Consider the following 19,393-nt stretch of genomic DNA (forward strand, 5'->3'; position numbering starts at 1 on the left):
CCCACCCCCCAAGGACCCTGAAAGCCCCCCTGATCCTGCCAAATCATCCAGGAACCCACCTGTCCCCCCCCCTCAATCCCTCCCATGGATCCCATTTTCCCCCAATCCCCTGCAGAGCCCCCATTGGCTCCCTGATCCCCTCTGAAGATGATGCTTGTCCCCCCTAGTCCCTCTTCTCTCTTACCCCCTTATGGACTCCATCTGACCCCTTGATTCCACCATAGACCGTCCAGCCTGCTTGTCCCCCTGAGCTCCCCAACCTGCCCTCCCTCTACAGCCCTCATTCCAACTTACCTTAGATCAGGTGGCCATTTTTAAATTGATCTAACCACCCCCTAACCTCCCCAAGTGTCTATAACCAGCTTCAATGCACAACAGGTAAAAATGCAAATTAAAAAAAATATTTTCTCACATGAGTTAAATACACTTCAGTAATCTCAAGCAGGGCTGAACAGGCAGGAACAAAGGCTGCCTTTTCTTCTTAAAATATGACATCAAGATTTCCATTTGATTTAAAAATGGGGAAGAAATGTTATTAATGTGTAAATCGAGATTTTTTTACAATTTGAATATATTTTTAATTGGACATTGAAGAAATTGAGGAGGTGAATGAGGCAAGAAGTACTTCCTTCACATGCAGGACCAGGTCTCTTTAATAGATCCTGGAATGACCAGGAGTCATGTCCCTCCAGGCAAAGCCTGAGCCTTAAGTGCTTCTCTGTCAGGTGGTAATCTAAGGGACATTTTACCAATAACTGTCACCATAGTTATCAGCTTCAGGGGCTTAAGAAGCTTGTGCAGTGAGTGCTCTAGGCAGTTAATGGCTAAATGATGTTTTATGGTAATTGCCTGAAAGATTGATAGAAAGGAGAAATTCATCAGTTCCTTGGTGTTAGTAACTTTTGTTCATCGTGCAGTTCTAACAGGCAAAGTGACTAAAACATTGCATTATGGGGTTCTATGTCTTTCTTTTTCCTTACCATATATGCTCAATTTAGAATTAAAATTAAAGGGTTTTTTAAACAAATTAATCTCAGTAGCAGCCAAGACCCTATGTCATTTTCTTTTCTCTTCACTCTTTATTATTTTTGCAGATTCTAGAAAAATCTTTGTCCTCACTACTGTTCAGAGAAAATTCATTTCATTCTGCTGGCCACATTGAAAAATATAAATGTCATAAACCTTTCTTTAAACCCCAAATGAAAATTTCTGTACCTTTTCTAAAAAAATAAAAATAAAAAAAAATGTAGGGACTTTTAGAAACAAATTTCATTTTGAAATGAAAAATTAAAATATTTTCAGATTAAAAAATAAAAAAGTATATAGTTTAAGCTGAAAACATATATATATACATTTTTTGAGTTGTTTAATCTGAAAACATTTTAATTTTTCATTCAAAATGAAATTGTGTGTGTATGTATATGTGCGTGTGTGTGTGTATGTATGTGTGTGTGTATCTGTGAATTGTTCCTTCAAAACAAAAATGCACTTTCCTATGTTAAGAGAATTGTCTTGCTTTAACTATTAGTGAAACCATGTATAAACTTCAAATTCTGCCCTCTGTTACTCATGCTCATCTTTAAAGTCTGCTTTCATACTAGTGCAAATAAGAAAAAAATAACTCTATTGGCATTAGTATAGTTGCTCTGCTTTTAATTAAGAAAGCTGAAGTTGGTCTGATGTCTTTACATGATGTTTTTCCTTTCTTATAATAATGTAATCTCACTAACCTTTGTTGAAAATGCAACTGTGTGTGCAATAAGGCCTCAATTATTAGATGGCTTGCTGAAGAAATAAGCCATCTTGGATATAAATTTCAAAAGTACCTAAGATCGAAAAAATGCCAATGAACTCTAGGTATCTAGTGTTAGAATAACATAGCCATGATGTCCTGGAGGCCCCTGACATACATTACTCTTAAAACATGATAAACTGTTAATCTGAACCAGTGATCAGAGTTCTCAGCTGTGCGAATGCACCATTCACCACAGAAGTGAAGATTACCAGTGAAGGAGTCTGGGATCATGATTCTGGGCTTGACAGGGTGCACAATTGTTGGGATCACACATCAGATTCCCACATGCCTTCTCTTTAATGTTTGTCAGTGGCCTTAAACTCCTGAGTGTTTATGTCACTTTTGAAAATTAGATCTAGGTATCCCAGGAACTTAAGCACTTACGAGAAAAATATGACAAATAAAAAGTATAATTAATTTACATTTAATTTGAAAACTCTAAAGGCTAATAATCCAAGAATGCTATTTTTACAGTCACTTTTCATAATACTTCCATACTTTTAAATACCTATTTGATTGAGATCTGGGGTTGATTTATAATGATGGTTTATTAAGATTGAATGCAAGAGAGAGAAAACACGAAGTAGGAGTAAAAGTCGACTATGCATTGTGCTTTTTGATCACACAGAGAGGTGACAGTCCAAAAAGAGTTATTAAGATAGCTTATCTTGTTGAAGATGACAGAAAATATATGCTTGCATAGTGAATATGTCTGTGTATGTGTATATACACACCACCACTGGTATATGAAGAAGAAGTTTTTTATATAACATCACAGCTATTTAAATTCTTACTGAAGAATCTCCCTGTCCTTGCTTTGTGTTTTTTTCAGACAAATACAAACTCTCTTTCATTAAAAAACATTTCTGAGCAAGACTGGATTTCTGCTCCATTCTAGTAATCTTTGCTATGTTCTTTATAAATTCTCTTCTGTTATTTAATTGATAATGAATTAGAGTAGACCCCAACTGCATGCAGCGCGCAATGACTAGGGAGACGATGCTCCAATTGCTCATGGGTCCTGTTACTCATTAGCCAGAGCAAGCAGGGAGCAAACACCAGCACACATTGCTTGCAACAGCTTTATTCAGAATGGAGACAATTTCAGACAAAGGTCCCTCTCAGACACACAGCCCGTGAACCAGGGGACATGCCCTGAACAATAGTTTTTTCCCACATATATACACTTTGGTTTATACTCATTAACATTCATTCCACCTCTGTTCCTCCTTTTGTTCCACCCATTTCTCCTCCCATCTCAAGCTCCACCTCTGTTTACTGTTTGCTTCATTAGCGTGGAATTACCTATGCATTTCATTCATTTACATGTCTTTTTGCTCTGAGCGCATGTCTAAGACTTTGACTTCTCTCCTTCGGTCAATGGACAGACTTTGACCAAAACCTAGAAGCTTCTGGAGGCTTCTTCACCAGTCACCATTCACCTTTTCACATATCTTCATCTCAGATTCTGTTACCAATTACGTGTTGTTTTCCACGTTCCAGTCTGTTTTTCTGTCTCAGGTTGTACCATCTTCCACAGTTCTAAAATGTCACCTCATTCACAGGACACAAACTCACACAGGCTTACTTGCTGCTTTTCCAGAAAAATGGTTAACACAGTTAAGATGGTTAGCATAAGCAAATGGCTGGCTTAGCTGTCATTCTGCCTTGTGGTTAGCAGCTCTGCTAGGCCACAGGTTAAAGCCTTGTATTCATCTGCAAATCCAGTGCTCCCAAGATCCAAATATTGTCACAGTAACAAAAATTATATTATATGCTTCATTATTTTGCTAATAGAGAATGATCCAAAAAATTTCCATTACAATCACGTGCATCACTACCCTCAACTGTTCCCAAAGCCTTGAGAATAGGTACCTGCTACCATTTCAGCTCCTTATGGAAGAGTTTGATCATATTACACCAAGTGACTCTCATATTTCTTTAATATAACTTTTTTGGTGATATATTTTTGGCCAAGATTTAAAATGAACACAATAAAATGTATAGGTTGTTGCCACCTGCCAAATACAAGTAATGGGTACCAGGTTCAAGTAAGAAATAATATAATATATCCTTGCATTTAAGTCTACATTTCATGGTGAACAGTCCTATTAATGCAATTTTTTCTCTCACACTGTGGCTCAATGGGCAATGGATAAGAAATGATTACCTGTACATCAGCAAAATTATGTAAAATGTGTATTATGAGATATGCTCTGTATTATGGTTGAATATTGTCAAATAGGAGGAAAAAACAGGAACAAAATACCCAACACATTTGCTGTTTTCTTATTTCCCACCATTTTAGTGTTGTATTAAATTTCTCTGGCAGGCAAGGTTCTTTGAGTAGACCAATTGAGTAGTTGGAAAAAAGTTTTTAGCAAGCTTCCACGTGCAGTCACATTTCTTCAGCCATAGGCATTAAATTTCTCTGTCAGTTATCTCTGTTTTTCTTTTTGGAAAATCTGTCAGCCTTGCTACAGATGGGAGATTGTCCATGATGAAAAGATGTCTTTTGCAATATCACATTGGGACTATCAAAATGATGTTTTGTGAAGTATCAGGAAGTGTCATTGTGCAATGATGTTTTTAAACTGTCTAAAATTGTTTGAGAGGTAACATTTCTGTTGTTACTGACAATAATTAGAGTAATAAAGATGTAGGCCATCTAGTCCAACTGACAGAGGGTAGGATCAGCCTTATCCAAACCATCCTCTACAATTCATAATCTAAACACTACATAACACTATCCTCAACCCTGACACAATATAGACCTAACAGCCTAACTTACCTCATATAACGTGCTTTCTAAGCCCTTTATCATCTTTGTTGCCCACTATTAGATTCTCTCTAACTTCTCCACATCCTTTTAAAAATGTGGAGCATGGAACTGCACACACAGTACTCCAGATGAAGCCTAACTAGTGTTGAGTAGAGAAGCACTATCACCTCCCATGTCTTGCACTTAATACTTTTATTGATGCAGCCCAAAACTGCTTTCATCTTTTGTATGGCTGTATCACACTGCAGACTCGTATTGAGTCTGTGATCTACAAAGACTCCCAAGTTCTTTTCCATGGAGTTGCCATCCAGCCAGGTGTCTCCCATTTTGTATTTGTGTTTTTTATTATTCCTCTCAAAAAGTAGCACCCTGCATTTTTCCACATTGAATTTCATCTGGTTAGCTTTAGCTCAACTTTCCAATCTGTTGAGATCTTTCTGAATTGCTCTTGCATCCTCCAAGATGTTCACAATCCTTCCCAGTTTCATGTTGTCTGCAAACTTGCTCAAGAACTTCCTATGCCAGCTTCCAAATCACTAACAAACACATTGAACAGCACTTGGCAGAGGACAGAATCCCTGGGGTCTCCATTAGAAACCTCCTGCATTTCTAACATGGACCCATTAATAATTAGCCTTCGGTTGTGGCTATTGAGCCAGTTATGTGTCCACTTTGTGGTAGTTTGATTCAACCCACATTTATCTAATTTGTTTATAAGAAGGTCATGTGGGACCTTTCCAAAATCCTTGCTGAAGTCCAGATGCACAATATCCACAGCATTCCCTTCATCCACCGAAGTAGTTACTTTGTCAAAGAAGAAGATCAGGTTTGTTTGACAAGTTTTGTTTTTCAAATGCTTGCAGATGGCCTTCCTTAGGCTATGCTTCAGTAATTTCCCAGGTATTGAGGTGAAGCTAACTGGTCTGTAGTTCCCTAAGTCCTCCTTCTTCCCTTTTTAATGAGTAGGATGATGTTGGCCCTTTTCCAGTCCTCTGGTACCTGGCCCATCTCCCATGACTTCATGAAGATCATTGCCAAGTGCTCTGAGATCTTCTCTGCCAGTTCCTTCAGGACTCTGGAATTAAGCTTGTCCTGCCCTGCTGACTTGAATTCATTCAGACCCAACAAAAGTTCTCTGACTGTATCTTTTTGATCTCTTCTCTCAGCTTGTCCTCTTCCTTATCCAGATCATTCCTATTAAGTGTCTGGCAGCTTAATTTTTTTTGTGAAGTTGCTGTCGAGTAGCTCTGCCTTCTTTATACCTTTGGTTATGAGTTTCCCTCTCACTTGTTAACAGAGGATCCATGGCTTCCTGGATCCTTCTATTCTGGCCAACTTATAGAACCTCTTTTTGTTGTCCTTGACCTCCTTTGCTAGGTGCAGCTCATTCTTTATCTTTGCCTTCCTAATTTTGTCCCTGTAGATTCTTGCTATTTCCTGGTACATATCTTTGGTGACCTGGCCATTTTTTCCCTGCCTATTTACAAGTTCCTTGTGCAGCCTTATTTGTCCCTTGTCATTCTTCTTCTGCTTCCATCGTGTCAGGACAGTTTTTTTTTTGGCCTTCCAGTACTGTGCCCCTTAATTACTCCCAGCCCTGCTAGGCACCTTTATCCTTCAGTCGCCCATGACAGCATACATATAGCTCCTTGAGTGAAATGAAATCCGCCTTTTTGAAATCTAGCATCCTAAGTTTGCTGACCTCATGCTTTCCCTGTCTCAGGACCTGGAATTCTATTGTATTGTGATCACTTTATTCTAAGTTACCCATTGCCTTCATCAGATTTTCTCTGTTGGTCAGGACAAGATGCAAGATAGATGATCCCATAATTGCATCCTCCACTTTCTAAAAGAGAAAATTGTCCTCCACACTGGCAGTTAGGAACGGGCATGACATTTTAATTGTGGTTGCATTATTCTTCCAGCAGATGTCTGGAAAACTGAAGTCTCCCATCATTACCATCCCATAGCTTTTGGATGGATTTGTCACCTGCCCAAACAGTGGCTTATCCACCTCTCATTATTGATTAGGTGGCCTATAATAAATTCCCACCATTATATTGATGCTGCATCTTTCACCTTTAATCTTCACTCAAAAACATCCTGCTTTGCCATCTTTTTTCCTCCTGAACCAGGGAACAAGTGTATATGTTTTTGACGTCTAAGGCAACACCACCACTGTTTCTCCAAACCCTGCCCTTCTGAAATAAAGTCTAACCCTTGATGTTCACATTCTGTTCTTAAGAGCTGTCCCACCAGGTCTCAGCAATGCCAATCAGATCATAGTTCTTTTCATAGGCTGCACCTTCCAGGTTATATTGTTTATTGCTCATTCATCTCACATTTGTATACATAGTTTCATAGTTGGTAGGGTCAGAAGGGACCTGAGCAGATCATCGAGTCCAACCCCCTGCTATGGGAAGAAAAGAATGCTGGGGTCAAACAACCCTGGCTAGATGATTATCTGGCCTCCTTTTGAAGACCCCCAGGGTAGAAGTGAGCACCACTTCCCTTGGAAGTTGGTTCCAGATCCTAGCCACCCTGACTGTGAAGTAGCACCTCCTGATGTCTAGCCTGAACGTACTCTCAATCAACTTGTGGCCGTTATGCCTAGTTACTCCTGGTAGTGCTTGGGGGAACAGGGCCTCTCCCATTCACCGCTAGTCCCCCCCCGGTAAGTTTGTAGATGGCCACCAGATTCCCTCAGCCTTGTCTTGTGGAGGCTGAACAGGTTCAGGTCAATAGCCTTGCCTCGTAGGGCCTGCCCTGCTGCTCCCTGACCATGAGAGTGGCCCTCCTCTGGACCCTCCCAATGCTGTCCTCGTCCCTCCTGAAGTGTGGCATCCAGAACTGGATGCAGTACTCCAACTACGGCCTGAAAAATGTTGCATAGAGGGAGAGGATCACCTCCTTGGACCTGCTTGTGATGCATCTGTGGATGCATGACAAGATGCACTTAGCCTTACTGACCACATCCTTGCACTGGTGACCCATGTTCATCTTGGAATCAATAATGACTCCAAGATCCTTTTCTGCCTTTGTGCTGACAAGAAGGGAGTTCCCCAGCCTGTAGGTATGCTGCTGGTTCTTTCTCCCTAGGTGCAGTTCCTTGCAGTTGTCAGCATTGAATCCCATCGTATTCTCATCCACCCTGTAACCTGTCCAGATCTAGTTGTAGCCTGTCCCTCCCTTCTAGAGTGCCCACCTCTCTCCACATCTTAGCGTCATGCACAAATTTGAACAAGGCACTTTTCACCCCCTCGTCCAAGTTGCTGATAAAGATGTTAAACAGTACAGGCCTGAGGACTGAGCCATGGGACACTCCACTGCCCAGGTTGTAAATTACCTTTCCACCACCACTCTCTGGGGGCAGCCCTCTAGCCAATTTGTGATCCATCTGATTGTGTAGGCATCAGTGCCACAGTCGCCTAATTTTTTAATGAGAATGGGGTGAGAGGCAGTATCAAAGGCCTTCCTAAAGTCCAGAAAGACTATGTTCACCATGACACCTGCATCCAAGGATTTTGTGACCTGATCATAAAAGGCAACTAGGTTGGTCTGACAGGACCTGCCCCTAATGAACCCATGTTAGTTTCCCCTGAGCATAATCTCCTCTTCTTGTCCCTCACAGATGGTCCCAGTCCCTGCTCAGAAAAATGGAGGCAAATAAATTGTTAAAGAGATTAGTTTTGTCATCTGGTGTGACAACCAGATTTCCTAGCATGTCCTGCAGAGGTCCCACATTACCCAGTGCCTTCTTTTTACTCCTTAGGTATTTAAAAAAGGACTTCTTGTTATCTTTGATCCTGGTTGCTAGTCTTAGTTCTGTTTCAACCTTAGCCTTCCTAACAGTCCCCCCTACAATCTCAAGCAATGGAGGTATAATCCTCCTTGGTGATAGCCTCTTCCTTCCACAAGGTGTACACCTCTTTTTTTTTTTTTTTTTTTTTTGCTTTCAGATGTTCCTAAATGCCTTTGGTGAGCCATGGGGTCTTATGAGCACTCTTGCCCCTTTGATTCTCATTGGGACTGTCACCCTTTGGGCTCAGAGGATCATCTTCTTAAGGAATGACCACTTGTCTTGGACTCCCAATTCGCCTACTCCCTGGGACCTCAGTGCCTCTCCTGTTAATCTCCTTAACTCATTGAAATCAGCCCTCTTGAAGTCAAGGGCTACTGCCTTGCTACAGGCCTTTGACACCTTGTGCTGGAAAGTGAATTTCAGTAGGCAATGATCGCTATCATCCAGGTGGTCTAGGACCCACAGTCCCCTCACCACGTCGTTGCCTGTGGCCAGGACCAGGTCCAGCAAGACATTTCCCCTGGTGGGACTGTGCACCTCCTGGGTTAAGTGAAGGTGCTGTGTCTCATCTAGGAACCTACATGAGCGGTCAGACCTGGCTGACTGCTTTTCCCAGCAGATGTCTGGGTAGTTTAGGTCACCCATGATGGCCACATCCCTTGACTTAACTGCCTTTGCGAGCTGACCTAAGAATTCCCAGTCCAGCTATTCCCCCTGGTTGGGTGGTCTGTAGTAGACACCCACCGTTAAGTCCCTTTCCCCAGGACCCCTTTGTATTCTTACCCAGAGCACTTCAGTCTGCCCATCCACACGTATCAGACAGATTTTGCATGTTGACCTCCTTGCTTCCCTTTTGTGCCACTTGTTGCAGTCGTGTAGCTCTCTAGACCTTTCCCAGAATTGAGTTGCTTCTTCCAGTCCTTTCCTCTCTGGACTGCATGATCTGTTGCTGGAAGGTTTTGATCAGTATCCTCTTTGGAACCTAATGTAAAGCCCTCCTCTTCCAAATTTAAGAGCTGCAGTCCTAGGTATATCTTTTTCAAAACCTGTTATCATTTTTTTTTCTTTCATGATGCAAATTTTGATTTAAAAACTCATTAGTATTTAACAGAATGACCCATTCACCAAAATAGCAAGCCATTAATGTGTAGAAGTTTTCATAGAAGGAAATCCCTAGAAACATATAAAAACTATTTAGAGCACAAAACTATTATGGGAAAATGTCTTATGTCTAAAATTAACTGAATACATCTTTAAAACTATGTATTGGTATTTTGGCATTTTTATTTTCCTAGATATCTATACTGGATTGACTGTTGTGAGTATCCTCATGTTGGCCGTGTGGGAATGGATGGCTCCAATCAAACTATTGTCATAGAGACACAGATATCTAGACCTATGGCTCTTACAATAGATTATGTCAACCACAGACTCTACTGGGCTGATGAAAATCATATTGAATTTTCTGACATGGATGGATCTCATAGACATAAAGGTTCGTTAAACATTCAGTGTTTTACTTTTCCCATTTTTGATTAGAGTTATCTTATAGTTATTGAGAAGAAACTGAACTATATTTACACTTGCAAAATGATGATGCATATTTATCCTTTATGTAACTATTTTTTTTTAAATGTCAATATGAACTGTTTTGTATTAAGCAGAAAACTAAAAGATGCTACCGGGAAAGGAATCCATATTTATGTTTTCCTATATATCAAAAAAGTCCAAAGAGGTTCATTTCTGATTCTAAATATTTTCATTATTTTCTCTTTATACAAAAAAAAATTCTTATTTTAAAATCACTCCTTATGGACACAAATTTGTTTTAGCAGTTTGCTGCCAAAATCCTCTAGGAAGAAACCATTTTATTTTATTTTTTATCCATTTACTCTTTGTAATGTTTCTCTAAGAAGCATGCTGCAGAGCTATGGCAAAGTAAAGGATGCTAACAGGACAAAGAATTAGCGGGGTCAAGAAATAATGAAGTATACTTCTTTACTTAGATTTTCTTTTATTTTGATTGAAAAAGTCTTGAATTATGAGATATAGAGTCATCACCACAGTGCAATTATTTTATTCTTTTGCGATGTAGTAGCAGGAAGAAAAAGAGGTAAGGGGAAAGACAGTTTAGTCAATTCAACTAGTCAAAAGCTAGGAGAGAAACATATTAATCCATTAAATTCTAATGTTAAAAGTTATTAAAGTTTTAAATAAAAGTGTCAAGATAGGTCATCATCATTTTTTATTTAAAATGGGGAGCTAAATGATTGCTAAAGATCTTTGTTTTCATTTAAAACATTAGTAAGTCTTTAGACCTATTCTTTTTTGGAGTTATAGATGATATCACATAGGATGCTCACTGTGAAAAATTAGAAAATTGAGTATGTTGAGTGACTTTACTTAAGAATGTCTCCCTGATTGCTTACCTACCCAAACACTGATAATAATATTGTTTTCCTCTATATATCTGACACATAGTTTAAGTCAACTTAGAGTTGACTTAACTAATATGACTCAAGAGGTGTATTATCTTGTGCTGCATTTAAGTCAACTCTGCTGCACACTCATGGGTTTGCTATGACAGTTAAGTCGACTTAAAAATGTTAACTGTCAGAAAGTTAGTCTGTGTACACACCCTAAAAGAGGAAGAGATATTAGGCTAGGAAGACAATAGAGTTTGGGGGTTTCATTGTTTGCAGAGCTAAGGCTGTAAAGCAATGAAGAAATATATGCTGGGACATACAGCACACCAAGATTAATAGAGAATAGGAGCATGGGGACACAGCAAAATTGGGTGCTTTTAATAATATCTACTGGAATGGTACAGAGTTATTAATTGATTCTTTGATATCTTTTACAGCTGCCAGTCTTTTTAACATGGTAGTCTTTGTAACGTGGCAAAATGGGCTTGCTAGAAGGCTTTAAAAAATGCATTCCAAAGCTTGTTGGCTGTGCTCTAAAGAGATTTAGGTTATTGAACCCCACCCCCTCTTTTTTTTCCCAGAAGTTCTCCACTTCGCTCTGCTCTACTTCCCTTTCAGTTATTCCTACTCCTTTTCCCTCTGTCTGTTGGCAACATAGAAATGGAATAGGGCCATGAAATATGAAGTACCATGTGAGCTAAATCCAGGGTTGAATTCAGGGTAGTATTCATAGGCAATGTAGGCCTCTGTGTAGGGCCCCAATTCCTGGAGTGACTAGTTAACATTGGAATATTTTCATCTAAACAGAAAAAAGTTCTTGTGGTTGAAAGGAAAATCTTCTAAACAGATTGACTTTTATTAGAAGATGTTTACGATTGTAAATCCAAGAAAAAAGATGACAAAGCCGATAGGGAAATACAGAGCGCACGGGCAAGGGACTAACAATAGAAGGATGGGGGTGAGGTGGGGAACGCAACTAGGTTACAGGCGATACAAAGTTAGCCAACTAAGCCCTGGGGTAGGGGGAGAGGGGAAGGGGGAAGGGGAGGGAGAGGGTTCGCGACGCTGAGAGAGAAAGAGGATAGAAACGCACAAACCCATGACAATGGTCCGCAATGGTGGAAGAAGTGGTCCGAAGAAAAAGTGTCTCAGTCTATATACAGTCTCATCGCAGGGGTCCTCTTCGCTTGGCGCAGGGTCATCTGTTGCTGAAGAATCCTCTTGAAGCGAAGGTCCATCTGATGCACAGGGGGGGAGTTCAGGCAGTCCCCTCTGGGTCCGGTCTGGCGGCTGTTCTCCTGGTGGGGTCTGTGTACTGGTGTTGGCCCGTGATGTGCTCGATGTAGATGTCGCGGGACCACCGGATGGTGTCGGACACCATGAGGCAGCTCATCAGCTTGGCGTAGCGGGGGGAGACGCGGCAGGCACGCAGGACGCTCTCGTTGCTGGGGTCCCAGGCTCTGAGCGTTCCCACGATGAGCGCGTCGACCGTCATGTCGTAGCCGCAGCCCCTCAGGGTGTCGGCCAGCAGGGTGTACTTCTCCCGCTTGCGAGCCCGGGCATCGGTGAAGGCTTGGCGCCGGTTCTTGAAGGGGATGGTGACGTCCATGATGACGATCTTCTTGGCCTCCTCGTTGGTGATCACGATGTCGGGGCGCATCTGGCTCTTGCAGCCCGGGAGGGTGCGGTTGACGGAGACCTGCCCCACTGTGGCCGGGATGGCCCTCACCAGCCGGTCCTGGATGGTGTTGTGGCGGAGCTGCCAGGCCCTGGCGTGCGGCTTGCAGCTGCACAGCACGTGGGGAAGGGTCTCGGCCGCGTAGCCGCACCGCCAGCACCTCTTCTCCCAGTGGCCGAAGCGGACGGCCCTGTTGAGAGGCAGGCAGTTGAGGCGGGCGCGGTGGAGGAAGCGCCAGTCCGCAAAGCGCATGAAGCTCCCGCTCGGCATGAAGTGGTTGCTGGCATCCCACTTCGAGGTGATATCAAAGACCTTGCCCTGGTCGGGTTTGGGTCTCAGGTTGCTGACGTACTTGTTGCGGATGGCATCCTTCAGGAACCTCTCCAGGAAGGTCCTCATTAACATTAACAATGCCTAAATATTAACATTAACAATGCCTAAACATTAACAATGCCTCAGCAGAGAGGTTTAAATGTAGCTGGCAGAGAAAAATGCAATAGACTCAACCTATTCTCACACCAAAGATAAACTCCATCAGAATAGGGCTATATGATTCTTACAACCCTTTAGGCCAGCTATGGACATTACACTTTAACCAGTCTGAGTGATTGGAAACTGGTCTATACTCATAACAGAATAGAAGCTCAGCACATATAGACTGATTTTAAAAATGGTGGAATCTGGTCTAAGACTTTCACCCCTCCTCCCACCCCTCCCATCCCTCCCACCAAAGGGTGAATGTGTGTTCTGTTTGCTACTGATCTAAACCACACCACTTACAAAAAAACTGCATAACTTAGATCAATTCTGCCTTGGCATTTTTGAATGTCTATCCCTAGACTTACTATCTGTACTGCCTGTTCTTCTCAATTCTTAGTAGATATTCGCCTCACTGCTTTGGGATTTAGCTTTTTCAAAAGATCTCTTATTGAAAGGTCCCTTGAAATGTGAAAATCAAACCTCATGCTGTTGGAAGTCTGAAATCCAAGAAGCTGTATCTCCAATAATTTGGATATTCCAACGTCAGATTGTTTATTAATTTTCGCTCAGCATGTGGAGCCTGGTCAGAGCAGCCCAGGATGGCAATGGACCCAGCGGACTCCACATAGAATCATAGAAATTAAAGGCTGGAAGGGACCTTGAAAGATCATTAACTCCAACCCCCCTGCTCTGGGCAGGGATACTGCTGAGACCAAATGATCTCAGCAAGATGTCTGTCCAGTCTCCTCTTGTAAACTTCTAAGATTGGGGTCTGCACCACCTCCTTAGGAAGTCTGTTCCAGATTCTAGTCACCCTTACCATAAAGAGTCGTGGTGGATGGGTCGGTTTCGACCTGGAAGGGTGTGGGCAGCAGGGTCCCGCAGGGCTCGGTCCTTGGACCGATACTCTTTAATGTCTTCATCAGCGACTTGGACGAGGGAGTGAAATGTACTCTGTCCAAGTTTGCAGATGACACAAAACTGTGGGGAGAAGTGGACACGCCGGAGGGCAGGGAACAGCTACAAGCAGACCTGGACAGGTTGGGCAAGTGGGCAGAAAACAACAGGATGCAGTTCAACAAGGAAAAATGCAAAGTGCTGCACCTAGGGAGGAAAAATGTCCGGCACACCTACAGCCTAGGGAATGACCTGCTGGGTGGCACAGAGGTGGAAAGGGATCTTGCAGTCCTAGTGGACTCCAAGATGAACATGAGTCAGCAGTGTGACGAAGCCATCAGAAAAGCCAATGGCACTTTATCGTGCATCAGCAGATGCATGACGAATAGGTCCAAGTAGGTGATACTTCCCCTCTATCGGGCGCTGGTCAGACCGCAGTTGGAGTACTGCATGCAATTCTGGGTGCCACAATTCAAGAGGGATGCGGATAACCTGGAGAGGGTCCAGAGAAGGGACTCTCGTATGGTTAAGGGCCTGCAGACCAAGCCCTTTGATGAGAGACTAGAGAAACTGGACCTTTTCAGCCTCCGCAAGAGGAGGTTGAGAGGCGACCTTGTGGCTGCCTATAAGTTCATCACAGGGGCACAGAAGGAAATTGGTGAGTATTTATTCACCAAGGCGCCCCTGGGGGTTACAAGAAATAATGGCCACAAGCTAGCAGAGAGCAGATTTAGACTGGACATTAGGAGGAACTTCTTCACAGTTCGAGTGGCCAAGGTCTGGAACGGGCTCCCAAGGGAGGTGGTGCTCTCCCCTACCCTGGGGGTCTTCAAGAGGAGGTTAGATATGCATCTAGCTTGGGTCATCTAGACCCAGCACTCTTTCCTGCCTATGCAGGGGGTTGGACTCGATGATCTATTGAGGTCCCTTCCAACCCTAACATCTATGAATCTATGAATAAAGTTCTTCCTTACATCCAACCTGAAACCATCTGCTAACAGTTTATGGCCACTGTTCCTTATCCTTCTCTGGGATGCCCTAATGAACAGTTTTTCTCCCAGCTCCCGATATTCAGTCTTTACATACTTATAGACAGCAACCAAGTCCCCACTCAGTCTTCTCTTCCCCTGGCTGAACAGTCTGGGGAAGAGTTCGATCCCGTCGTCTTTCCTTATAAGGTTTGTCCTCGAAGCCCTTAATCCTCTCTGGACCCTTTCAAGATTCTCAGGAGTCTTTTTTGAAGTGCAGTGCCCATAACTGGACACAATACTCTATCTGGAGTGTCACCAATGCTGAGTAGAGGGGAAATATCACTTCCTTAGTCCTGCTTGCATCCCAGTGTGCCATTCACTTTGTTGACTACAGCACTGCACTGGCAGCTCATGTTCATCCTGTGATCAGCCATAATCCCGAGGTCCCTTTCAACCATTGTGTTGGCCAGGACATCTCCTAACCTATATTCATGTTGCTGGTTACTTCTTCCCAGATGAAGCACCCTGCATTTATCCTTACTGAACTGCATCTGGTTCCCCATCTTGCACTTTTCCAGTTTATCCAGGTCTGCTTGGATCTGCATCCTATCCCTTAGTATAACCACTTTTCCCCATAACTTAGTATCATCCTCAAACTTGGCCAGCATGCTTTCAACATCCTAATCTAAATCATTGATAAAGATGTTGAACAGCATGGGGTCAAGAACCAAACTCTGTGGGACACCACTGGAGACCTCCTGCGAAGATGGCACAGACCCGTCCACTAATACTCTCTGGGTTTGACCCTTTAGTCAGTTCCCAACCCACCTGACAGTGGACTCCGCCAGCCCACAATTCCCCATTTTTTGTTTTTATGAGTGTCATGGAAAACCATATTGAAGATCTTTTTAAAATCCAAGTATATAGCCATGCTGCAGAGAGGCTGACTGAGGAATGAGGGTGCTTCAATACAGTGGCTGCCTACTGGCTAGCCCTACACTGAAGCACCCTATGTCCCTACCAGCCAGAGTAGTGTCTACACGTGTGCTGTTGTGCACAAAAAACTCCACAGCAGGGTAGTATTGTATTTTACGAGTATGTAACACATCAGGGTCTCAGAGGTGGCTGTAACACCACCGGGTGGCTCTGTGACCATGCCCCACTCTGCCCCTAGGGCACCCTCCTATCCTGCCTGTCATGCCTTGATGGAAAAATAATCAATAGGGAGACTGCCCACAGGTCTTTGTGTGACCTCAGTTCAACTAGACTCTGCTGGTTCCTAGGCCCCTGATTGGACCTCTGTAGTCCCAGGCACTTGGCTGGGCCTCTATGATCAACTGTTATCACCCTCATTTGGGCCTCTATTATCACACAAAGCCTTAAGGGGTAATTGCGTGGTTCCAAATCTTCCTCTTTACCATGCCCCATGCTGCACAGTTGTTAGTGCAGTGTTGCTCCCTGTGTGGGGCTTTGGCCTCCTCAGCCTCTTCCCCTTTAATTTTGCTTGGTCTTCTAGCCTGTGCCCACTGAATCAGACATGGCTCTCTGAGGCTCTGGGTCTTGTTTGTCCCTTCCATCGCCGGGCCCCTGGGGCTTGTCTGTCAGGCCCCTGGGCCCTGGCCCCTGTGTGATTGCACCTTCTCTCTCTGCCTAATCTGGGATCAGTAGTTTCTTAAGCCTTGAGCTTGACAGGGATCAAGGCAGTTGAGTGACCCCTGGGCACTAATGAGGCCTCCATACCTCCCCTTACAGCCTCATCCCAAACCATCGGTAGAAACAGTAACATAAATCAAAAGCCCCTGGGCTGTTTAACATAAAAAGTAACAATGAAAGCAGCCCTCTGCCCCTTTAAAAGGGAAAACCTTCTTTCTCCCTTTGTGCTTGTGTGCCTCCCAGCTAGGCTTCTTGTGAGCTCCGTGAGCCTCAGTGTTCCTACAGGCAGCAATGCAATCAGACCAGTGTTCCTGGATTCATCTCCTGGGCAGGAGCTCCTAACCCTGCAATGAGCAGAGATAGACTACCTTACCAGGCCAATCCTCAGGTTTATATGCAGCCAGGGCCCTGCCTACTTCTGGTCAGCTGACTGTCTGCAGGTGCCTGCTAATTGCTCAGTAGCCTGTTGCCCCAGCAACCTGCAGCTGCAATGCCCTGCCTGTCCTGCAGTGCTCCCTGGCTAGGCGTCTTCTCCTCTTAAAGGAACAGAGAGCCCCAGGCTACCCTGATTCAGAGTTTATTAGTTTTGTGCACCTTCACAGAGGTGCATGTGTAGACACTGAGACATTTACTGCATAGTTAATTAGTCAACCGTGCAGTAAATGTCTCGTGGACACACTCACTGTTTCAGATTTTTGTTTGATGCAGTCACCAACTGACTGAGCCTTCCTTTCAGCAACTTATTTGCAAGGTTTTAAATGTATTTTAGCACATTTCCTCTTAGATATATGAGGGGGAAATAGAATTTAGCCCAAAAATTTTTCTACCACAGGAGAGGTTTCAAACCTCATCTCCATGCTTAATGAGAGATGTCTGTATGAGGAACCCCCATACTTTTGAGTCACATGGCCTTCTGCATTTATGCACCATACCAGACTTCACTTGTACTCTCTGTAAACTTGTATGCTCTGTAAGTGCGATTGAATTCAGAGCATCTTCCCACAGTGCTCGATATAGCCATGAAGGTACATGTCCTTTGAGAAGTTATTTTCTTTATTAAATTGATGAAAACACCTTCTACATATTTTCAGATATCATTTTTCTTCCCTCTACATTCCTCACACGCTTGGAGAGGAATGCACTCGGGACAACGCTTGGATTTCAGGCCTTCTGTCCTTTAGAAATCTTATTTCCACATGAATCCTCATTTCCTGAAGTTCAGAACTCTACCTTTATCATGCTCAGCATTTCTACCCTTGCCACAGGTATCTACAGGCAATGATAGATAACACAAGGGCAATTGTCAAGAGAGCTAGGGAGGGCATTCATTATCCAATCATAGTAGTGCTTCTGCATCTGGAAAACTAAATTCCCTTGCATATTAGCTCAGCAAGCTGTTTTCAGACAACCCTGAATATACTATGAACAATAAAAACCTGTAAAAAAACATCTTTTACAGGTAGGGGTGTCAAAAAATAATTATTCACAAAACAATGTTATGTGTTCTACTACATAGATGGTTGAATCCCAGGCTCCCCACTAAACTCCTTTCTCATCCTGTGGGCATTAGGACTGACTTATTCTTACCTAGATATCCTGGTAATATGCCAGGTTCCTAAATATACATAAAAAAGACATATTTTCCTTGATTCTGGTTGGGCCAACCAGTTGTAACATTGATCTGGTCAACCCATCAGTTCAGCCTCTAGTCATACTACCAGTTCTATGCAATGTAGTTTCACACAATGGAGGCCAGATTTTACATCAGTTTTCATTGCCTTTGCATCTAAGAACCTGGTTAACCATTGGAACAACCTACATGGAGTGGTGAAAACTTTGATGCCTTACCTTAACACAGGAAATCTTTCTGGAGGATTCACTTTATTGGAACACAGATTATGCTGTTAGTCAAACATATGTTTTTTGGGTTCAACATAGGGACAGATGAGCAAACTTTAATGACTGTGATATATGGCAGGTCATGCAAGGTGATATTAAACCTGTTTTCCCTCATTAACTTCTATGAAACTATGAATATTTGTGGCTCAGTCACTTGAAGAAGAAAGAAGGGCAATCACTGTGTATTGTCCATATGAATTCTGTAACCTGTCCTCCTTCTTTGCTTGTGTGGCATTTTATACCACATGCTTTCTGTACTACTGAAGGACCTGGAAAATGGTTGGTCTTTCTCTCTCCTTTATGCCATTGGTTTGGGTGTGGCATAAAAGCATTAATGGTATGGACCTAGCACCAGCAAACAGTGGTGACCAAAACCCCCCTAATTTATACATGTGGTGCAAGCACTCAACAGAAACACACTTCTGCAAGTATCCATGCAGAAAACACTACTTGAAGAGTCACAAGAATACCAAACTAAGAAAGAGTTCTTTTTAGCTGCTTCTGCAGTCTCCAAGGGTATAGTTAATATGTTACGGATCTCTTCTAAGGTGTATTTGGTAGCCATATTGTTCTGAGACAAAAAGAAATGAAAAACTCTAGAACTCTTGTTGCAGAGATGATACCTTTTATTAGACCAACTAAGAAAACAAAAATCATCTTTTTCTTCAAGCAGCTTGGCCAGGGTGCTATGTGCTGGATCTGGCTGGATCTAGTTTCTAGGGCCAATCTGATGCACGCTGTATGTGGTATGTGGTCACATCTAAGATCAGCAGGCAGCACTGCGGGCCAGATGACAGAGCTTCATTAGTAGGGATCCTGTTTTTCTCTGATTAAAAAAAAAAAATCCCCACTTTTCATATTAAAAATGAAATGCCACTACATGTATATATTCGTATTAATGGCACTTCATTTTAAACACAGAAAAATGTGAATTTTGGGTTACACTTTTAAATCTGAAAATTGGGGATTTTTTTGGTCAGAGAAAACCAGGATCCGTGTTCGTTAGTCAG

General features: G+C 42.8%; 1 protein-coding gene across 5 annotated transcripts in view; it reads left to right on the top strand.

Moving 5' to 3' along the window:
* Positions 1-19,393, top strand: part of LRP1B (LDL receptor related protein 1B) — a 1,609,743-nt gene that overhangs the window by 1,343,139 nt on the left and 247,211 nt on the right. For all 5 annotated transcript variants that reach the window (XM_019480601.2, XM_059727405.1, XM_059727406.1 and 2 more), the window contains one exon: positions 9,675-9,874. In XM_019480601.2, the coding sequence (XP_019336146.2) occupies positions 9,675-9,874 (200 nt within the window). The remainder of the gene's footprint in view (positions 1-9,674; positions 9,875-19,393) is intronic.

This window comes from Alligator mississippiensis, chromosome 4, assembly GCF_030867095.1.
Source record: "Alligator mississippiensis isolate rAllMis1 chromosome 4, rAllMis1, whole genome shotgun sequence".
NCBI classification, from domain to species: Eukaryota; Metazoa; Chordata; order Crocodylia; family Alligatoridae; genus Alligator; species Alligator mississippiensis.